The sequence below is a fragment of the Vollenhovia emeryi genome, unplaced genomic scaffold (genome assembly GCF_000949405.1).
Source record: "Vollenhovia emeryi isolate VEMERY1.0 unplaced genomic scaffold, V.emery_V1.0 DF939203.1, whole genome shotgun sequence".
NCBI lineage: Eukaryota > Metazoa > Arthropoda > Insecta > Hymenoptera > Formicidae > Vollenhovia > Vollenhovia emeryi.
Window position 1 is genome coordinate 391,744 of NW_011967163.1, and position 20,307 is coordinate 412,050.

The following is a 20,307-nucleotide window of genomic DNA, read 5'->3' on the forward strand; positions in this document are numbered from 1 at the left end:
GTCAATTCTATGTCTTACGATATAGTGAAAATTTATTAAAAGATCGCCTTTTCTAATTTAATCCTGGCATACATATCGATCCTGATTCACATTATTGTTTATTTAAAAAACTTGGCGCTGCTAAGCCGCTGAAATGTACAAACTTACAATTAATTCTAATCCCTAATTCCTAACCCACACGCGTACGCGTACATTATTTCCTTTATTTCTTCCGATACAATTTTGTATAATTGTATAAATATTCAGTCTAGTTGGCGCCATTTGATGATATAATTACTTTTGTAGAGAGGATACTTGGGAGGGAAGATAAAAATGTTTCTTTTTCTAATGAAAGATATCCAAATAATTAAATTGTAGTGAAAATAAGTAAAGGTGAGCGGCTTTGTCTCTTTTCAAGGAGACGGGGCTATTCGCTTCCAGCATTTTCACTGCAGTATAGCGAAGTGCAGGGTACAGAACCGACACCCTACGAGGCGCAGCGGCGCCGGGCGCGCCGTCGGGCGGGTACGCGGCTGCGCGCGCCAGACGACATTTTCGGAGGGCACTGAGCGGCTGGTCCGCCGCCGTTTTCTCTGCGCAAAAGCGAGGGACTCCGCTTCTTCACAGTGTCGCGACGGGGAAAGTGTTCAAGTCCGCTGCAAAGCGGCGGTCCGGCCCTCGGCGCTTTCTCCCGGTGATAATCCGGTTCGCGCGTGCGGACGGCGTCCCCGGGGCTCTGTGCGGAGGATCGTCCCTCGCGCGAGGCTCCTCGGAGTGGACCTGCCTGCCGACGATCGGCGGCTCCGCCTCGCCTCGCCTCGCCGATTGTCGTCGCCGTCGCCGTCGTCGTCGTCGACGTCTCGCGTCTCGCTCGAAGACGCCGCCCCGGGAAGAGGCGATGTCGCGCGATCGATAACCAGATCTCGGGACGACGAGGGCAAATCGCGACGTCGCGCGGGACCCGACTCCCAGCCCGCGGCGGTAATTCCCGGCTCCCGTCGTGCTCTCATCGGATCATTCCGCGCGGCCCTGACGACGGCACCTGCCATGCCGACCGCGTCCGCGCCGTGAGGCTCGGTGGGATCGCGACGCCGCGCGCCGAGCGGATCGCGATGGCGAGTTGTCGCCGTTTGCCGCGCGGCCACCGAGGAAAATAAGGCGACGGGAAATCGAGGAGGAGGAGGAGGAGGAGGCGCGTGTACGTGGTGTGTGCGCGCGCGCGCCACTGTGTGCCGTGTGGTGTACGTGGCCCCGTGAGAGGAGGGAGCGTCGGCAAGGCGCTCGTGTAGCGTTTCACCCCCGCGAGGACGTCCTCGCGGATGGACTCTCTTTCCCTTGGCCGTGCCGCGCGTACGGACGGACAGCGGGACGGAGGGGCGGACGCGTGCATGCGTGCGTGCGTGCCTCTGCGTGCATTCATTCGCGTCGGCCCTGCGCAGGCGGCGGCGACGGCGGCCATTTTGAATCGATGAGTGCTCTCGCCGCGGCGGCGAGTATCAACACCATCGCCGCGACGCAACGCCGAAATCGGACCGTCTCCCGCCGCGCCGCGCGCCGCCGTGCCTCGAGGAGGACGACGACGCTGCCGCGCCTACCCGCGACCGCCCGTGTCCGCGCGATGATCGCGCTGACGACGACGACGACGCCGCCGCTCGGCCGTCACCGTCGCCGTCGCGCTTAGAAATGGTACTGTCCAGCCGGGCCTTCCACCTGCGGGAGGGAACGCCGACGAGCGCGGCAGCGACACCGGATAGGCCCCGACCGATCCCCGGGTGAGCCGCACTTCTGAGAAGCCGGACTGTCGACGCGCGACGACGTTACCGGAGCGGACCAAGAGGAGAGCAGCAGCAGCGGAAGAAGGAGGCGAGTGGCTGCGCGCGGTCGAATCCACCCGCTGGCGACGCGTCGATCCTTGAAATTTGACATGTGACCGCCAGAGCGGTGTCGCGTTTACGTAAGTTGCCCTGCCGCACGGACGATCGTACCCGCGAGGGAACGCCGTACCCCGAGTGCCGCGCCGCGCCGTGAGGCGAGTGGTCTCGGCCCCGCGCCGCGCCAATCTTGACGGTTTTCGGCGACGAGGGGCGAGAGAGAGAGAGAGAGGAGAGGAGTGACATCGCCCGCAACGGTCGGGACGCTCCGCGAGAGGCCCGTCCTTCCGCCCCGGCCCGTCGCGATCGATGACGTCGTCGCGCGAGGGACAGCTGTGTCGCCGCGACAGTTGACAGCCCGCTCGGCCCGGGGCTAACCTCAAACTCGCGCGCGCGTGCGCGCGCGCGCGAGGTCGGCCGTGTCGCGGTCCGCGCGGGCCGACGAGCGTCGTGTGGATCTCTTCCGCGGACGGGACGCGCGCCCCGAGTGATACTCCGCCGAGTGAAACGGAGCAGGAGGAGGAGGAGTAGGAGTAGGAGGATCAATCTCCCCCGAGGAACCACGGGGCCATCTTTCCCGTCGCGTGCGTGCGCGCGCGCCTCAAGCGCCCGGAATCGGGCTCTCGAAACCTTCCTGGATCTCGATCGCACCGAGGGCCTCTCTCTCGTCCTCTTCTAGGCTGGCGAGCCTCTGAGTTAACCGAGTCCCAGACTCGTCTTTCTCCCGGTCGACACCTGGACCCGCTTGGTCCTTCGCCGGGTCGCGATTGCGCTCTCCATAATCGTGAAACGAGGGAAAAGAGAGCGGAGTAAATTCGACCTGAACAACTAAGAAGAAGCCCGGTGCGACCGGTTCGGATTCGACGTCGTCGTCGACGCCGTCCGAGCCCTGCGTCTAAGCGTTGCCCAGCGCCAGCGTCTTCAATGCGGCACGGATCGTTGGCGAGCGCGCGAACGGTCCTTTTGAGGCTCGATGGCCCTTGAGGGATAGAGAGAAGGGACAAAAGATGACGTGGGAGCCATGAGCACGGCGGACACCGCGCTGTCAATCTCGATCAAGATGGCCCCGGGGCCGGAGCACCGTCAGGAACCGGTAGCGCCTGACAAAATCGCCGAGAGCGATCGCGCCGCCGACGCCGACGCCGACACCGACGCCGCCACCTCCGTCGTCGCCGCCGCCGCCGCCGCCGCCGATGTTGTTATCGATATAGAGAACGTCAACGCTACACTAACGACCGGTAGCAGCAGCAGCAACAACGACAACGACGACGACTCCGTCGCCGTCGCCGTCGCCGCCGCCGCGGAGCAAAGTTCGAACGTCGAGGTCGCTCCGGCTAGTCTTGCCGCTGGCGCCGGCGATTCGATCAGCCAGAGCTCGCCGCCGAACAGCGGCGCCGACAGCAAACAGGTGAGCATCGTCGAGGAAGCGCCGGCAGTCCTCGAGAAAGAACCCTTTCTCCCTTCCTGCCTCTATTCAAAGCTGCCGCGGGCGCTTTTTCTGCACGAGGAGCACGCAGGACGGAGACCTGGCCGGTCTTCGCAATTACGGCATCCGAGACCTTTGTCTCTCGCCCTTTCGCTCATCTCGTCGGGAAAGTTATTTCTGTTGTCTGGAAATAACGTCCGAGTCACGGGGAAACGACGCATTGATACCCGATTCTCCGCCGCTCCGATTTCTCCTCCGCCCTGAAATACGAAAGAACGTGATCTAGCGCTAGGCCCGTGCACAAGTTCGTAAGGTTTTTTTACTTTCTGGCGAACTTAGACCTGTAAAAATAGCCTGCAACATTCTTTACTCGAGATCATTTCCATCGTTCTCGGTAACTCACTGCCAACGTTCCGGCCGCGAATGGATGCCACGGTCGCCTTGAGGCGAAGAAGTCATCGATCCAGTTCTCGTCAAAATCGAAGTTGCCATCCCGGAAACGCCCGCACTTACCACTTTTCGCACGTGCTCACTGACGCAACTCCCTCGCCGTATGTCTCGCACGGAACTTCTTTGGCTTCCACCGGGCCGCGTTCGACAACGTCGCCCGAGTGCCCTGTGTATCGTTTTATCCTTGTTAGCCGTACGTTAAACAAGAATAAAACGATGCCTAGGTGGGCGATGTCGAACGCAGCCCCGCGGTCTCTTCTTCGGTTCGCGTACGCTGGCGAACGCGGGCTTTCGTCTGAAAACGAGTGCGAGACGACGACTGAAGGAGCGAGACTCCAAATTTTCCTCACGCGTCGCCGACTGAGTCACGCAAACGGCGCAGAGCACGATCAAATTTCCAAAATGTTTGTACCGCGAATCCGACCGCACGGACTGTGCGCAGACCTGGATATCTCACCATTTGTTTCACTGTGATGTTCAACGAATCAGAGAAAAGTCCCCTATTATGAGACAGGGTTTGTACTGAATTAATAGACATCGTCTGTTGGTCCCACCATGAATGAATTCATTGTTAGATTGTGTAACCACCGCGGAAGAAGATTGTGATTGAATTTGGATGTCAAAAACCTGCTATCTTAGGGGACTTTCCTTTCTATATATATACAAATCATCAGGGTTGGGAAGTAACTCGTTACTTGTAACAAAGTTACAGGTACTTTTTTCTGTAATTTTAACTTAACTTCGTTACTTTCTCTCCATCTGTAACTGTAACTTAACTCAGTTACATTTTTTCGATAACTAATTTAATAGTAACATTAATAGTTGCTTTATATACTTTTTAAACCTCTACAGATCGCATTAGGTCTTGCATTTGCGCATAAACGCTATTATCGACACTTTGCAATTCAAACGCAGACTTGATATCTTTATTTTCAACATCAGTGATTTTTATTGACCGTATCTGGCAATTTTTATAATACCGAAAATTTATTGCCTCAGCCTCAGGGTTTGAACCTGGACCTCCCTTCTCTCTAGGCGGGCGTCTCAACCAATTCGACCACCGAGGCGTATAAATCTTAATTTTCGTTGCGAGAAAATCACTGCGAAGTAACGATTCGTTACTTTTTTGGTAACTGTAACCGTGACAAATTACATTTTTACCGAAAAGAAGTGTAACTGTAACTGGACACTTTTATAAAGTAACTTTCCCAACCCTGCAAATTAAACACAAGCTCTGATTAAAGAGCGGCCAGGCGTTCGATTGACTCGCCAGGTCCTGGCGCCAATATCGAATCGCGATCGGTTTTCGCTCGCGTCGAGAATTACTTCGGTCTATATTTAGTAAAATCGGATTGTCTCCCTCGTCGCCGGCATTCTTCTCGCTTCTTCCAAGCTGGAGTATCGGGGCGTATCGATATCGCGACGCGACAAGAGCGGGTTTATCTCAAGACGGCGCGCAAAGATTTCGTACACGCTATATTTATCCCCCCCTTGTTTCAATGCAACGGCAAATTCGCGCGTTCGTCGCCGCGATCTCGGGATCCGCGGATCGCGTCGAAAGGTGATGGGTCGTCATCTGTCTTTTTTTTTCCCTTTCCCCTCTCGCTCTCCGCTAGAGAAGTTCGCGCGGATCTCTATCGCGGTTTGAGGCAACGCATTCCGGAGGTTACGCTCCTGAAATGGCCGTGCCTGGCCCTCGATAGAGCGAGGCCGTGTCGCGCTAATACGTTCCCAATACCCCTTTTCGGCGTTTTCGTTTAGCTCGCGCGATTTTCCTTCGGGCGAGCTGATCGAGGCGCGAGCCCAATCCTCCCTGCCGATCGGCGCCGCGCCGATTCTCGACTTCGCGAGTATTGCGTAATAACAATCTGGTGATCCGAAGGGGGGAGGGGCTGTCGCGTGCCGAATTTACGCGAAATCGATAGAGTGGCCGTGGCGGTAGATCGAGGGCCAAATTATGCCGAGGGTCGCGAGAGAGAGAGAGAGAGAGAGAGGGGGGGGGGAACGAGGAATTAATGTACAGATCCATCTCGCAAATTGCACGTCTCGCGATTTGCATACCGGGTATAAATATTTATTACCGTTAAACGTTTCCATTTTATTTATGACTAATAACACCGTCGGAAAGGAGCATTGTCATGTTTTCCCCCCTCAACGAGATTACTCATCTCTTCCTCGGCTCGCTAATTGCAGCCTCGTTGTTTCCACCTTGTTTCCATTTACCCACCCGCCTCTCATTTCCCCCCCTCGTTGTCCGCCGGGCTCCTTTCCCGCCTGTCGTTTTCGTCTTTATCGAGAGAGATAAGGGCCACGCGAGAGCTCGCGACGCGTTGCGCGATGCGATCAGCTGATCGTGAGTCAAGATCGACTTTTCATCCTCCTGCGAGTTACGTAATCGCGATCGTCGTAAACTTCGATCCTACGATTAATGAAATTACCGGGTAAGGCTAGATTTTGGACCAGAACGAAACCAAGCTCGGATAAGACTACGCGTTTTAATTAATCAACCAATTCCGCTCCTTTTTTCCTCCCATTCGTTCGATCGTGCATGGCTCGAAGCGCGATACGCATTTTTTTTGTTTTCGTTTTAATCAAGCTCGTCCGTTTCTCTCCTCCGATCGAAAAATCCGCTCTCTCGCCGCTCGGTTTCAGTCTCATGTAAATGCGCTCCCGTAACGCGAGGCTTATTATTACCAGCTGATGGTGGGCGTTATCGCGCGACGCTTGTAAACCAATTACCATTATCTCTATGCTCGTGGAAGGTGAGTCGCGACGTCGACTCCGCGAGCCTTCCGCTGCCCCCTCCGCGAATTTGCGGATCTTCGGCTGCCACGTGCGAACGCGCCTTGTCGTGCCGAGAAGGACGTCGGCTCGCGAAAAAAAAAGAGAAAAAACAGCGCGGCCTAATATCGGCCGCGAACGCGCGCACGTTCTCGGGACGTGGCGATTAGAACTGGAACTCCGTATACGGCGCGACCGCCGTGTCCGATCCACAGACTTCTATATACTACTAGACTGCTAGCTTCGAGCTAAAAAGCGAGGCAAGAGCACCGCCATATCCTGTTAGGTAAATCAAGTAGTAGAGGACGGTCCTCTATTATGAGATAGGCTCCTGATGCGAGATAGAGGAGTTTCTGCTAAATTGATGAGCATCATCTGTTGGTCCCACCGTGAATTTATTGCTCTTGGAGGGAGGTCTGTTTGGTGGAAAATTCATTGTCCGATTGTGCAATCGTTGCGAAAAAAAGATTTGTGATTGAATTTGGGTTGTTGAAAACCTGCTACCTCGTTAGAAAGCCGAGGGGGAAACCGCTGAGGGCATTATGGTGTACAGATTTGCGGCATTCCTGGGCATTACTAGGCATTACTAGGCATTTTTGGGGGATTACTTTGGGCATTAGGCCTTGCTGGGGCATTATAAAGATATAATAAGGTAAAGTAATGCCCACTGGGCATTAGTGGGCATTGGTGTACAAGATTTTGATCAGCGGTTTCCCCCTCGTAGAAAGCTATCTCATAATAGAGGACTTTCCTATAGGTATAGAAGTCTGTGGCGACGGATCCCCGAAATCGGCGTTGCGACCGGGGATGCCCGTGGCTTCTACTAAAGACCCTGTAATCAGGGACTGGCCATAAGAGTTCGTCAAATTCCCGCGAGTGAGAGAGAAACGTAGGCTCTCTTACTCTCCTGCGATCGTAGAATCGCGGGAAATTGACGAACTCTTATGGCCAGTCTCTGATTACAGGGTCTCTAGTCGCGAGTGCGAAAAATCCCGAGTGGCGGACAGTTTCCATTGCGCAAAGTTCATCGCCGTCTGGAGAACAATCGCGCCTCACGAGTCGAAATTTTGGCCCTACGTTGAACCTTCAATTCTATTATATAGCAGGACCTAAGACAGTAAAAGAGGTCGAACTGCAAGTACAAAATTTACTCCTACTCTAAAATTGATAGTGTCGGAAATTCTGCTTTTGCCAATTTAGCATTAAAGTAGGCCCTTTTAAGCTATCAAAGTAGGTTATTGCCGAAAGTGCAGAATCACCCAGCATCCCCTTAAGGATGTTCAGTTTTTGAATTGATATTGGGAATTGAACAGAAATCTTGTTGAATTCGCAATAAACGGCAAAAAAACGGATTGTTCGCACGCGCGTGCTTACGAAAAACCTGCGGAGTCCTTCCAGCAATCGCGAGTTGTAAGAATGTTAATTTGCAACGGAATTACCCGCGCGGCTATGAAAAATGTATGACCGCGTTGATTCGAACGGCGATTCGACGGACGAGAAAATTAAAAATACATTTGTGCATTCCGGCCGTGAATAAATAATGATATTCCACGCGGACTGTATGGGAGAAGCATATTGTTCGAATTTCAGCTACTTTTCGCTGCGTACGGAACGTCCTTAAAAAACACTCGAGTACTCGGATGCTTAAAAACAAAATATGTACGTGCCGCAACACGGTCAGGAGCCCGCGTGAATGACGGGGCTTTGTTGGGCGGAAAAAAAAAAGAAGAATGGACGCAACGGGGCGGGCTACATCGCGCCGGAGGGCATGACGCGGCGAAAAAGCTCGGCGCTTTTCATTATTTTGGATTCCACTCCGGGCGCGAACACACTCCGGCGAGGGGATAATCCGACGTGATTCATCGACGCGATAAACCGCGGTGCCGCGGAGCGCCCGTTCGCGGCCGCGTCGCGCCGTTATTATTTTTCGGGCCCGCGCGTGTTCCGCGCTGACCGCCGAAGTCATGTGCGGCACGGCGAGCGCGTCCTTGCACACATCTCTGACACCGATGATGGATGGCTTTATCGAGTCTCGCCCTCCGCGTCGCACGCGCGGGGCACCGCGCGGCGAACGCGACGTCCGTGCGTCGGGCCCGCGGACACACGCACGCGACGCGGCGTTGCGATTCCGCCGGGCTGATATCGGGAGGCGATCTCTCCGGAGGAGAGGAGGACGCGCGTTCCCTCGCGATCTCGTCGCGGAGTACGTCGGGAGGGCCGACTCTTGCCCGGTTTCTCAATCCCGGACGGTGGCCGCGTGCACGCACCGCGTACGTGGTACGTACACGCGCGATCCTCTGAAACGGAGAACTCGCGGCGGAGTACGCACGCGTGGCATCGTCGCGAGCGAGCGAGAGAGCGTGTGTGCCGTGACAAATCAGATTTCGCCGCCGCGGACGCATGAGAACGGTCACCTACGTGTTTCGCCCGCGCGAGACCGCGGGGGCCGTGGGCGTCCCGGGATTTATTTTCCTCGCCCGAGCGCGCGCGTGCCGATCTCCCGAAATCCTCGCGTTGGAAATCGAGATGATCGAAACGCACGCTCATTGTTTTTCCCCTCGGTTTTCCTTTGTCTCCGCTCGCGAATTATCGACGGGGGCGCGACGGAGGAGGGACAGAGACAGAGAGAACGAACGAAAAGGAGCGGAACGAGAGCTATTTCGGGGAAGCCGCGTGGCGCCCCCCCGGCCTTCGTACGCCCCTGGGCCGAGCCGTGCTCTCAGTGTAATGGCGGCGGCCATGCTGGGAAGAGCGCGCCGCGCCCGCTCGTTGCAGTAGCTTTCAAAAACCGGGATCCGCCGTATCTGCCGACGACGACGACGACGACGATACAACGACGTTGCTCCTCCGTTCGCCGAGACCGACGACGCCGCCCGTGCACGTAGCCCGGCGAGCCCCATCCACGGGCTCCGGGATGCGCGACGTTCGTCTGCTCGCGTGTTGAAAAAGCGGCGGCGGCGGCGGCGGCGGTGGCGGCGGTGGCGGCGGTACGACCGCGAAGTCGACCAAGTCGCGAAAGTGCGGATCTCGAAGCGAGCGAGCGAACCCGGCCGTCCGTGTATCCTCTAAAAATACGAGTTCCGTGCCGGCATTGCCCAGCGAATCTTTTCTCCATCGCCTTCCGTCGTAAGTCTCACCCCGATATCGCTCTATCTCTCTCTCTCTCTCTCTCTCTCTCTCTCTCTCTCTCTGTGTCTCTCTCTTTCTCCTTTCTCTCCCGTCTGTTCCTCGCGGCTCGCGTCTTAATTAGCTAATCGCCGGAGCGGTATCGATCTCACGAGCGGCCCGTGGATCGGACTCCGCGTTTTCCGCACCGTCCCCGACGACCGCGGCCGCCGATTCACGCAGCCGAATCGGCTCGTCGATCGTTCTCCGTCCTCGTCCGTACGTCCGTTTCTCTCTCTCTCTCTCCCCCCTCCCCTCTCCCTCCCGCGCACACCCCGCGTAAGAAATTGGGACTCCGTGACGATTCTCGTCATGTCATTGAACGTTCGGCGAGTTCGCCGAACCAACGTTGTACCGTCGGCCCCCCCGGGGTCGCCCCGCGCCTCCCTTGTTTCCACTCGCCCGCCCCTCCGTCTCGCCCCGCCGTCGCCGTCTTCGCGTTTTCGCCTTTTCGACGCCCCGGCGGCCCGTCCGTTCCCGTCCCTCTTCCTCGGACACTATCAGATTTCCCGTGCGCCGGGAACGAGAGACGTGGACTCGCGCGTGTCGCCTACGGGGCGCTCGTGAGTGCGTGCGCTTTTTTTTCTCTGTATGTTTTTTTCGCGCCCGGTGTAAAGTGCGCCGGACGAAATCTGGATTCTCGGCGCCGCGCGCGCGACGATAATGAGCTCGCGGCGTATCTCGGGGCGGGATGGGGGGGAGGGGGGCATTTTATTTTCGACGACCGTCGGCCGCGCGCGACGAGCTCTCGCGTCCCCGTGTACGAGTCCGTTTCGTCCGCTCTGCGCTCGCGGGCGAGCTAGTTGGGTTATGTCGGCGCGTCGAGCCCCGAGAATCCAAGTAGATTGTTTTCGTCGAGCGAATTTGGAGACTGCGCCGGAACGCGCGTGTGCGTATGCGTATGCGTATGTGTGTGTGTGTGTATCTTGGAAAGATATAGGTATCTTTTTTTTTATGCCTTACAATGCGGTCGCCGTAAGCCTCGCGCAGATCCAATAAGAGAAACCTTAAATTCACTCTCTAGGGATCCACCAACACACCCGCTCTTATCCAGCTCGCACGCCAACTAATTCCTATCGCAAAACTGTTTGCGACAGTGTAGATAATGCATATTTTTCGCCGTGTATCTCCCGTTGCAATTAAGAACGTGGATACCGGACGGGCGATATTGTTGAAATGGGGCCCGTACTCGGAATCCCCTTTCGTCAATAGAGGCGCCTCCGAGGCCCGGGTTTACCATTTCCTGGCTGACCAGAAGTCGGTCGACCCTCCGTCCCTCTCTGCGCGATCCGAGAAGAGACGGAGAGCCGACTAACCTCTGGTTGACAATGCCGGAAAATGGAAAAACCGGGCCCGAAAGTGGCTAACGAGTCTCCGAGGGCTCGATCGTGAATCCTTTCCTCCAGCGTGAACTCGTGAAAAGTGAGAAATTTCATTGGCGAATATTGATTTCCCCGATGAAATTCTCCCCCAAGTTCACGCTGGAGGAAAGGATTCCCGATTGGCTGCGAGTCACTTTTAGAGTTGCCTGTGTCGATAAAAGGAGGGCTCGGAGTACGGGCCGTGGTAGAGAGTCTTGGAGAGAACCACGGGAACCTCACGTTTGTTGAAAATATGCCTCCGAACCAGGATAAATTAGGAGAACGCTGCGGGAGTGTAAATCGTTACGGTGCCGGTTTTCCGCGAGTCCGCGCAAGTAACGTGGTTCCTTTAATTTCTTTCAGGAGGAGCCGGCGACCCTGTCGATGCTGAATGATAATGAGTTACGCGCTTTGTTGGACGAAGCTATAACCTACAAACGTCCGAAAGACCGGGAGGGAAAATCTAATCTCTTTAAGGTACGTACGAGCCGCCTCGAAACTAGAGACGCGTAGGAATTGTGTCAGGATGATACGGAAACGATTCTTTGTAGGAACTCCTGCAAGAGGCGGAGGCGGACGAGACTGAGGAAGGCCGTAGAGTGATATCCAATTCACGCTGTCTTCCGGGCTCAAATCGCAGGAGACACAAACGGGAGTCCGTGTCCGAGCGTTTGACACACGGTGGATCACTGCAGAATCTGGCGCAGCCTATAGCTTCGGAATTCGATAGTAGTTTTGCCTACCTGACGTCTAGCTCGTGCCACACTTACGGAAGCAGCAGGAGAAAGAACAAGAAGTACACTGGACCCAGTGTCTCTGCCAGGCAGAGAGAAGGTGGATCATTACCGTCGAATGTCAACGCGTCGCATAACCTTGCTTCTTTGGCCAATTTAGATCTAATATTCGATAAGAAGGTACTTATCATTAGAACTAATAATGACGTTCGTAAATGTACAAGTCTTTATCTTACGAGCGCGTTTACGTAATGAATTATATATAAAACAATGTTTGAAAGACTCTCACGATTGTAACTCCAGCGAGGATTTTGGCAACATATTGGCAATTTTCTTGTCTGTTTGTGAAGAAGAGCTTCTACGAGGAACGGTCAGCTTATGACTGGACCAATAAGGAGAAGTCCAAGTCCCTAGACAAGCCGTCGTACGCCAGTACAAAGAAGGACGAGAAGGAGAAGGAGAAGAAGGAATTGAAGAGAGACACCGCCGGTAGTTCGGGCGAGGGAGAGTCCGAGGCGCGGGAGAAACGAGCCAGCAAAGGAAAATACGGAACAAATGAGATGCTGGAGTCAGATAATCCGCCGCCGGAATATAAATCGGATTACATGGTCATCGATTTGGGCGACGTTGAGGTAAAGTATCGTCATTTGTGGCAATTGATCTTTCCCCTCCCCTCGATCTCCAGAAACGCCGTGATTCTGTATGTCTGTAGCGTGCGTCTTTTTATAGTTTTACGCTGACATATGGAACCTGTATAGTTTTGACGTCGGTTTCGAATTATTAGACAAGTGCTCGTGGCAAGATCGTCTCGTTGACTCGCCACTGGTTTTCGAAGTTTCATTGATATATAAAGAGAATTTTTCTCTCAATTATCTTCAACGTAATTTGCCACAAATTTTACGACGCCTCTTGTAATCTTGACACTATACAGGTATTAACACAGTTATATAAGAACATTTCGCACATGTATGAAACGGATTACATGGTAAAAATTAAATTTCACCGATTGTAAAATCAGATTTTTACATGTAACGGCAAGTTTGATAGCGCTTTTATGTGTTTTTGTAATAAAACTTGCCTTTACATTTACATTTGGATTTTGTTTATATTTATTTTAATATATTTATATTGAATATATTGAAATATTTAATAAGCAGAAGTATATTGGAAAATAAACGTTCGCTGGTCTGTGAAAAAAATCCGTTTCAAAAGCCACGCATTCGTGTTCGTTAGTAACTTTTGTTCATTTATTCGCTGCTCGAAAGCCGATTGACGATTCGTATCCCGCCGAGGGGTATCCTTTTTATCACAAAGCCTCTTTCCGGGGGGGTTCTATTGAATAAAAAAGATCGTTTTGAGATTCAATAGGTTTTAAATGGCATGAAAAATGACACGGGATGCACATGTGGTGTTGCGAGGTTAATGAATGAGATAAAATTCTATAAAATACACGTTGAAGTGCCAAACTGTTTCACAATCATCATTTTTTGGGTTTAAAGTTTAAAGAAAGGGTTTACACGTATATATGTGCACCGTGTAAATCCTTGAGTGAGTTTTTCGTTACTGTATTTCAGTAATGGGGAAGGATTTTCTATTTTTGTACAAGGAAAATATTTAAGTGCAAACGTACGGCATTTAAGAGGGACATTGTTTCATGTATTGCAGGTAGGTGCTATCAGCGAGAGAAATGTGGGGTCTACGGCGAGTGGGATTCAGAGGCCTCGCTCGTTAGACACTGAAAATGACGAAGGGACCGAATTGAAAATCATTGAGCCGCGCAAACCGATCCACTATGTCACACGGGCAACTTTCGATATAACACAGACACCTGTGGACACCACTATAGAGTTTCCTATACGTGATCATAAGCAAGAAAAATCAAAAATGTCTGTCAACGGTACAGAGGTGACGGGGGCGTTGTTTCAACCACACAACAGCGTTAAATGCAGTATAGGCGGGGCCTCAAATGGTTCCAGCACTAGCCAGAGCAAAATCGTGCCCAGTTTATGCTCCGTGATGCCGGCGTCTTGGCAAACGCAAAACATAACAATGGGTAAGAATGACACTCTAACATATGTATTGCATGCGCGAATCTCGATGTATTAAACTTTTCAAGGATACGTTAGAATGTATGTGGGCCTTATCCAAGTCTCAAAATTAATAGACTTATCTATTGCAAACTGAAATATGTGACTTGCGCGCAGAAGGTCCCAGGTATACAACGCAGCATATCACAATGAAGGATCCATCCGTGTCGGGGGAAAAGAAGTCGTTGGACGAGAACGGAAACGCTGTGCAGACCTACAACGGCGAGCGGAAGAAGCCCAGGAGGAAACACACTCAGGAACACAATGTCAAAGTTTACAACGCCGAAAATGTCGAGGGCCATCGTAACGAGGATATCGACAGTCTAATTAACTTCATTGAGAATAAGGAATCCAAGAGTAAAAAGGGCAAGACGAGTAATCCCGTTAGAGTCAAGACCAGTTCCGGCACAAAACCGAGAACCAGAGAGAAGGATACGAAGAGAGAACAGTTGCCTTCCAAGTTGAAAAAGTCCAATTCCCTGGAAGAGATCTCGAAGACGAAATTGGAGGATCTCACGACGGAGAAGAGTGCCAGTTCCAGCGGTGCTAGCAGCGTGTCCAGTCAACAAGGTATGTATTTACGTGCACCGAGCTTTCAGATATGATCCTTGAATGCATCCCTCTTAATATTACACCGTCTTTATATACGATAGGCGTAAATATCGCATTGCGACGTCCGAAACAAAGAAGCACCGGAGATGCGACAGTTGATAGTCGAGGCGACAGGCGATCCTGGGGGACAGAGGAAGGTCAATCGATATATTGCAACGACACGGGAGAGGATTACATGAGCCGTCGTAATTCCAGCAAAAAGATTAATCCAGAATCGGAGCACGAGACGGAATTTCTGGTGGTTACGAAAAAGAAGAAGAGCAAGAAGCAACGGAGAAGCTCCAGTGGCAGCAGGGCGCAAAACCTGACGACGTCAGGTTCGTATCTTCAGAATTCCAGAGGCTTCTCCAACGACTACAGGACACCTCTTTCTCCCGAACTCCGAAGAAAATCGGCCAGCAGTATGCCTCCAAGGTAATTATACAAATAATTGCATATATGTAAAAAAAGTGACTCGACAGTTAAAATACCAAAGTTAAAATATTTAAATGTGTTATTCCTTGCAGCGACAAGTCGGCGGATAGTAGCGACTTAGATTCAGTCCACTCATTGCCGGTTACGTCGAACACCTCCAAACACAATCTGTCCAAAGTCGCAACCTCGTCGGGCGGCACTCCGCAGGCGAGTTACGCGGACATAGCACGCATGGCTACTATCAACATGACCCACAACCTGACCATGTCCGCCATGCTGAACACGTCGTCGTGGCCCAGTGTTCCGCCCAAGACCCTTTCGGAACCGGACAAAGTGCCTCAAGATTATTACCCGAGTCTGGACGAGTTGCAGCACTCGGAGAGGAAGGTGAGGCAGCAACAGGCCCAATCGAACCATGCGGCAACGAGTCTGGGTCTGGCTTTTGAGAAGCCACTTTCGCCAACTCTGTCGAAGATGAAAAATTCGTCGGACAGAAAGAAAGCCGAAGCTCAGGAAGAGGCCATCAATAAGAACATCCAAGTGTTTAAATATGTGCAAGATATCGAGAAGATGCACGAGAGCCTAACGCAAGCGACAGAACACAAGGAGCAGAGACACGCGAGTTCCAGCTCCAATTACAGCTCCAATTCGAGCGAGACTACCGCGATAAGCGCCGTAACGCCAAGATACAATAATAATAGTACAACGATGAATTATAATCCAGTCGATACCGATAATCCCAATTGCACCGTCAACAGTAAAGATTCCGTTACGCTCTCGCGAGCTAATAATCCTCGCTCTCGCAGGAGTTACGTGCACAGTAATTCAAATGTACAAACTCAGGGAATGCACGAAGAGCAACACGTTAAAAAGCCCGCGTCCTCGTATCACGAAGAGGCTGTTAAGAAATCGCATAACAGCGACGTCCCGCAGTTGGAGAACAGGACTAATCCACCAACAACGATCGTGTCGCACGACGGCGCGGACGCGTCAAAGTCGAAGACTGCGAAACCCACGCAGGACCCGCAGAGCGTCGAGCCCGAGTCTGGCAACGGCAAGACAACCAGCGGCGGCGATCCGAGGACAACGAGGATCGCGAAGGAGTATCAGAACACCGCGCTGAAGCAGGACGCGGCGAAAGTGGCAGTCTGTCTGCCGCAAAACTCGAAGCAAGATAATCAGCAGCGCGACGACGCAGAGAGCAAGAAGGCGAAGTCGCAGAACGCGCAGGCCGATAAAGACCAGCCGCAGCAACGATCGTCCGCGGAGGCGCAGCAGACGAAGAGTTCGACCCCCAGGCCGGCGGTGATTCTGCTGGACGAGGCCTCCTCGGACATCGCGAAGAACAACAATCTGCCGACCGAACTCACGTTCGGCTTCGAGATAAACGAGCAGCTGCTGCTTTCGGAGGACAACGGTAACGAGGAGACGACCCCGTCGATTGCCGCGAATCCGGCTTTTCCTGCGGCCGTGCCGCCGCTGGTCAGCAAACCGCCGCCCAATAACTTCGAGAGGAATCCGCCGTTGTTCGCCGAGAAGCCCGTGCGATACGACAAGTTCTCGTCGAATTATCACATGCCGCAGCCGAACGCTCATCCAGTGCATCCAGTTATGGTGCAGCCGTTGCCGTACATGAGCTACGGCCCCACGCCCAGGTTCGCGTCACCCGCGTACTTGCCGCCGCCGCCTCCACCGCCGCCCGGGATCATGGAGAAGTTTCACCCGCCTAAGGAAGATTTCTCTATGCTTTACGTAGCGCCCGAGGAGGAGCTGAATGTGCAAACGTACAACCACGATAAAATTGTGTCGTTCGTTGGCTTAGGTAAGATAGCACTTTCTCGTCGTCTTTAACCGAGTTATTCGATACACCATCCTTATTCCTTGTACTCATTGCTACCGTGTCTTTTCTTTGTCAACAGCATGGGACGCTGTCATGAGAGAGATGCCAGTGACAACCGGCCGTGTACAGTTTTATAGCGGACAGTGAAGTGAGAAAGTCGTCGACGCGCCTCAGGCAATAGGCAATGACAGTAACTTTTGTACTGGTGAACCACTTCCATTGCAAGTAGTTAGTTCGATGAGTCTCGGCCACGTTGATACGCGAGACCAGGTACTCGTACGGCTGCTCCTCGCGGGATGCAGAGTTCGTTCGGAGGATCTTGCACGTTTGAGTCGAGCGCTGAGTCAACGCGCGGGGGGATCGGTGGTGCCGAGTGGTGCGCAAAGTGTGCCTCAAGAGATAATAATAGCAATGTACATATATAATCAGTCGACAAAAAGCGGAGGAGAATGGAGGAGTAAGCTAAAGTGTATATTCCAGTAATGTACATTGTACTTGCGTAAATTTCCAAATGATGGTGACAGTGTCGCAGAACTTCAGTATTGACAATTAGGAACGTTTTGAGCGGAAGATATCTCTGTCCCCTGAGAGAGAGAGAGAGAGAGAGGGAGATGTGTTCTGCTTCTTCGAACGAAGGGAACTTCCAGCGTACGAGCCACGCGTGTACATACGTCAGACAGCCCTATAAATTTTGGAAGATATCGTCTTGGTTTATATTAACGGGTGTACGATTGTAAGAGAATGCTACGAAGAGCGTGTGTGGACTTGTAATAACCCAGGTGTACCACGAAGCCTCGGAATGGAAGAGTCCTGCGCATCGACACAGTGGTATCTCCCGGTGTTGCCTTTGGCGTTGCAAATCTTTAGGCAGCCCAATGGGGAGCCGATCGAGGAAGCCTGCACTAATCACATCGAGTCGAGAAACGTATGAGAAGTATCGTGAAACGTCTGTAGTAAGTAGTTTCGAACTCTCTCGAACTGGAACGATCTTAAATCGACATCGTGGAAGATTGTGAACCAGCGGGTTACGATTCGGTGAGTCGAAATATGACGGAGAGAAATATATGCAGATATTGTACTTTTACCCTCGATAAATGCAAATTAAGACGTGCGGACTGTAAATGAGAGAAATGTAAATGCGCGGTTGTGTAATATATCGAGATAGCGATAGTAGTCGACTTATAGAACTCAGAGTGGCTGCTTCTTCCAGTTGTGGAGCATTCGATAGCTTTTAAAGTAAACAAAGGAGAAAAGAAAACGATGGTCACTAACTGAGTTTCGAAAGCGTCAAAGTTTTAAGCTCAAAGTCTGGTCAAATGTCTGTGAAGATAGAATGGTCGAGTGTGTCGAATCGCAAAACGTTTAAATTTTTACACAGACTTGCTTATTTAATAAAAAAAAGTAACGGATAATTATTCATAATGATAATTATAAGAAGATGCTTGTGATCAGTAAACATACAACGGTGTGAATGCGTGTGCATAATTTCGCGTAGAACCGTGTGTCCGATGACTATGAGAGTGAGATTGCTGTTCGATTGCGGTACAGGAGGCATTGCCCCGGGAATGCACGAAGGTAAACCCGCGTGCACTGCATTAACGCGTATCATTTGCTCATTAAATGTTAACTCGAGTTACATGAAGCTCCGCCACGCGAGACACGTTCCCAGTTCCTAAGCTTTTAGTTTCGTTTTCGGGTGTGTCTTACCAACGAACGACGATCCGTCGGTTTCCGAAACGCGCGGGGATCCTCTTGCATTTTTTTCCCCCCCCCCCCCCCCGTCCCTTTTCCGAGGCGTTGATTTACAGGCGTAAGTGGGAAGAAAAAGAGAACGCGTGCACGCGTTTACCATTTCGATAAATACGCATACGTAGACGAGAGCACTGTAATATAATGTATGTATATACGGGTGGATCTCTCTTAAATTAAACGGGAAGCGAGAAAGGAAAAGATATATAAGCCGTATCTTAAATTCGTATGCCTGTAAATGCCTAAAGATAAAAAAACAAAAAAATTGAGCCTAAGAGAAATAAATAACGCGCATGTAACGCTGCTTTTAACTACTGTAATTGTACGGTTTTTAAATGTAAGTCTATGAACTTCTGTAACCTCAGGGGACACTGCGGATCCGTAGAATCGTGCTCCAAATGTTACTAAAACGGATGAATACTAAAAGTAATCCCAGTTGCGTTTAAAATCTAATTTTAGTTTACGTCTTTCGACTCATTTCGTGATGATGCCGCCGCCTCTTGTCGCCGGGGCGCGAAGACACATTCTAATAATCATGATGATGATTTTAATTATTAAAAATCGCACTGCGAAACAACGTCGTTCTAATACGAGAGTAAAAAAAAACCTTCGTACAGCAGTCTCATACGGAGAACGGAATGAGTGGGATGCGAATCGTGGAAACTTATCGCCTTCATAGGTAATGATAAAGCAAATTATCGCAGATAAGTTTTCATATGGAAGCATGAAAGTGTTACTGTATGTAGTATTATAACGCGAGTTAATTATTATTAATGAAATTTAGGATTGGTAAAAAGAGTTTGTTATAATATCGTTCTTTCTTTGCGAAAATATCAAAATTGTAAAAACGAAAAAAAAGATAGCCGTGCTCCGTTGATAATTTTCATTTTTTTTTGTTTTGTCCAGTATGTAAGAGATAGTTCCAGCTGGAGGTACAGCTTTCGAGATAAGCGAGAAATCGAGATATTTAATTGTACGACGCAAGCGTTTTATCTCGCGTATCGGAGAGTAACTCGGAAAAAAAAAGAACAGAAAGGTACGACCGTAGGCTGCGGCTAAAATGTTTGTTACGGACTTGACTAAGGGCCAGTTTCACAAACGTCGATTAGCTGCTAACCGAAGGTTAATTGATTCTCTGTCTCTTCTTAGATAACAAAATAGAAAAGGATAGGAAGTTGACTGAACTCTGGTTAACAGTTAACCGACGTTTGTGAAACTGGACCTAAGTGTCCCAAAGTGTCCCTCTCTTTTTTTTCTTTTTTAAACAGGCAAGTTCGAGGGAGACACGTTTCCGACGTTACGCTGACTGTCCCAGACTGCCTCTTTAGTTACCCCCTTTCCCTCTCTTTTTTTTTCTTTGCCAATCGTCACGTTTTACTTTTCAGTTGCCGATGTCGACGTTACATTCCAAAAGTGTAATCGCGAGAGCCGCCGTTTCACTCGTGCGGCCGAGAGAGACTTTCTTTTTAATCTCCCCCCAGATGCTCTTCCCAGATTCTTCCCTTCGCCCACGTATGTTGCTCCAGCGGAGAATGTACTGGTCGATTTCTTTTTTAATCCCCTCCCCCAGTTTCTTTTAATTTTTTATTTTACATGCGCTCGCGCAAACACACACACACACACACACACATATATATCTCTCGACACGCTGCACACTCTTGCAACGATCTCGCAGTTATTACTTTGACTGAATCGCCCGAGCGGCTCGCGGACGATACCTCTTTTTTTCCGAGCTACTTCCCCTCGACGCGCGAAGAAACTACGATTTCCAAAAAAGAAAACACTAAAAAAAAAGAAACAGAGTCAGGTGCTCCACTCGCCTTAAAAATGCAAACCGA

At 51.4% G+C, this 20,307-nt stretch overlaps 1 protein-coding gene across 3 annotated transcripts; it reads left to right on the plus strand.

The window, feature by feature from the left end:
- The first annotated feature begins 1,438 nt into the window (after positions 1-1,438).
- LOC105561675 (actin cytoskeleton-regulatory complex protein PAN1) lies at positions 1,439-19,344 on the plus strand. 3 transcript variants are annotated; one of them, XM_012011868.1, is made up of 9 exons: positions 1,439-3,258; positions 11,397-11,510; positions 11,585-11,947; positions 12,118-12,399; positions 13,433-13,820; positions 13,972-14,424; positions 14,508-14,880; positions 14,973-16,702; positions 16,800-19,344. In XM_012011868.1, exons 1-9 carry the CDS (start codon positions 2,872-2,874, stop codon positions 16,865-16,867), a joined length of 4,158 nt encoding a protein of 1,385 aa, XP_011867258.1. In that variant the 5' UTR covers positions 1,439-2,871; the 3' UTR covers positions 16,868-19,344. The 3 variants fall into 3 exon arrangements, with proteins under 3 accessions (XP_011867258.1, XP_011867259.1, XP_011867260.1); XM_012011869.1 differs by lacking the exon at positions 1,439-3,258 and adding an exon at positions 8,509-8,784; XM_012011870.1 differs by lacking the exon at positions 1,439-3,258 and adding an exon at positions 9,501-9,633.
- Positions 19,345-20,307: the final 963 nt, after the last annotated feature.

Coding starts and splice junctions, on each gene's coding strand:
- LOC105561675 (XM_012011868.1), top strand. CDS start 2,872: ATGAGCACGGCGGACACCGCGCTGTCAATCTCGATCAAGATGGCCCCG. Junction 3,259..11,396: donor GCGGCGCCGACAGCAAACAG/GTGAGCATCGTC, acceptor AATTTCTTTCAG/GAGGAGCCGGCGACCCTGTC. Junction 16,703..16,799: donor TGTGTCGTTCGTTGGCTTAG/GTAAGATAGCAC, acceptor CTTTGTCAACAG/CATGGGACGCTGTCATGAGA.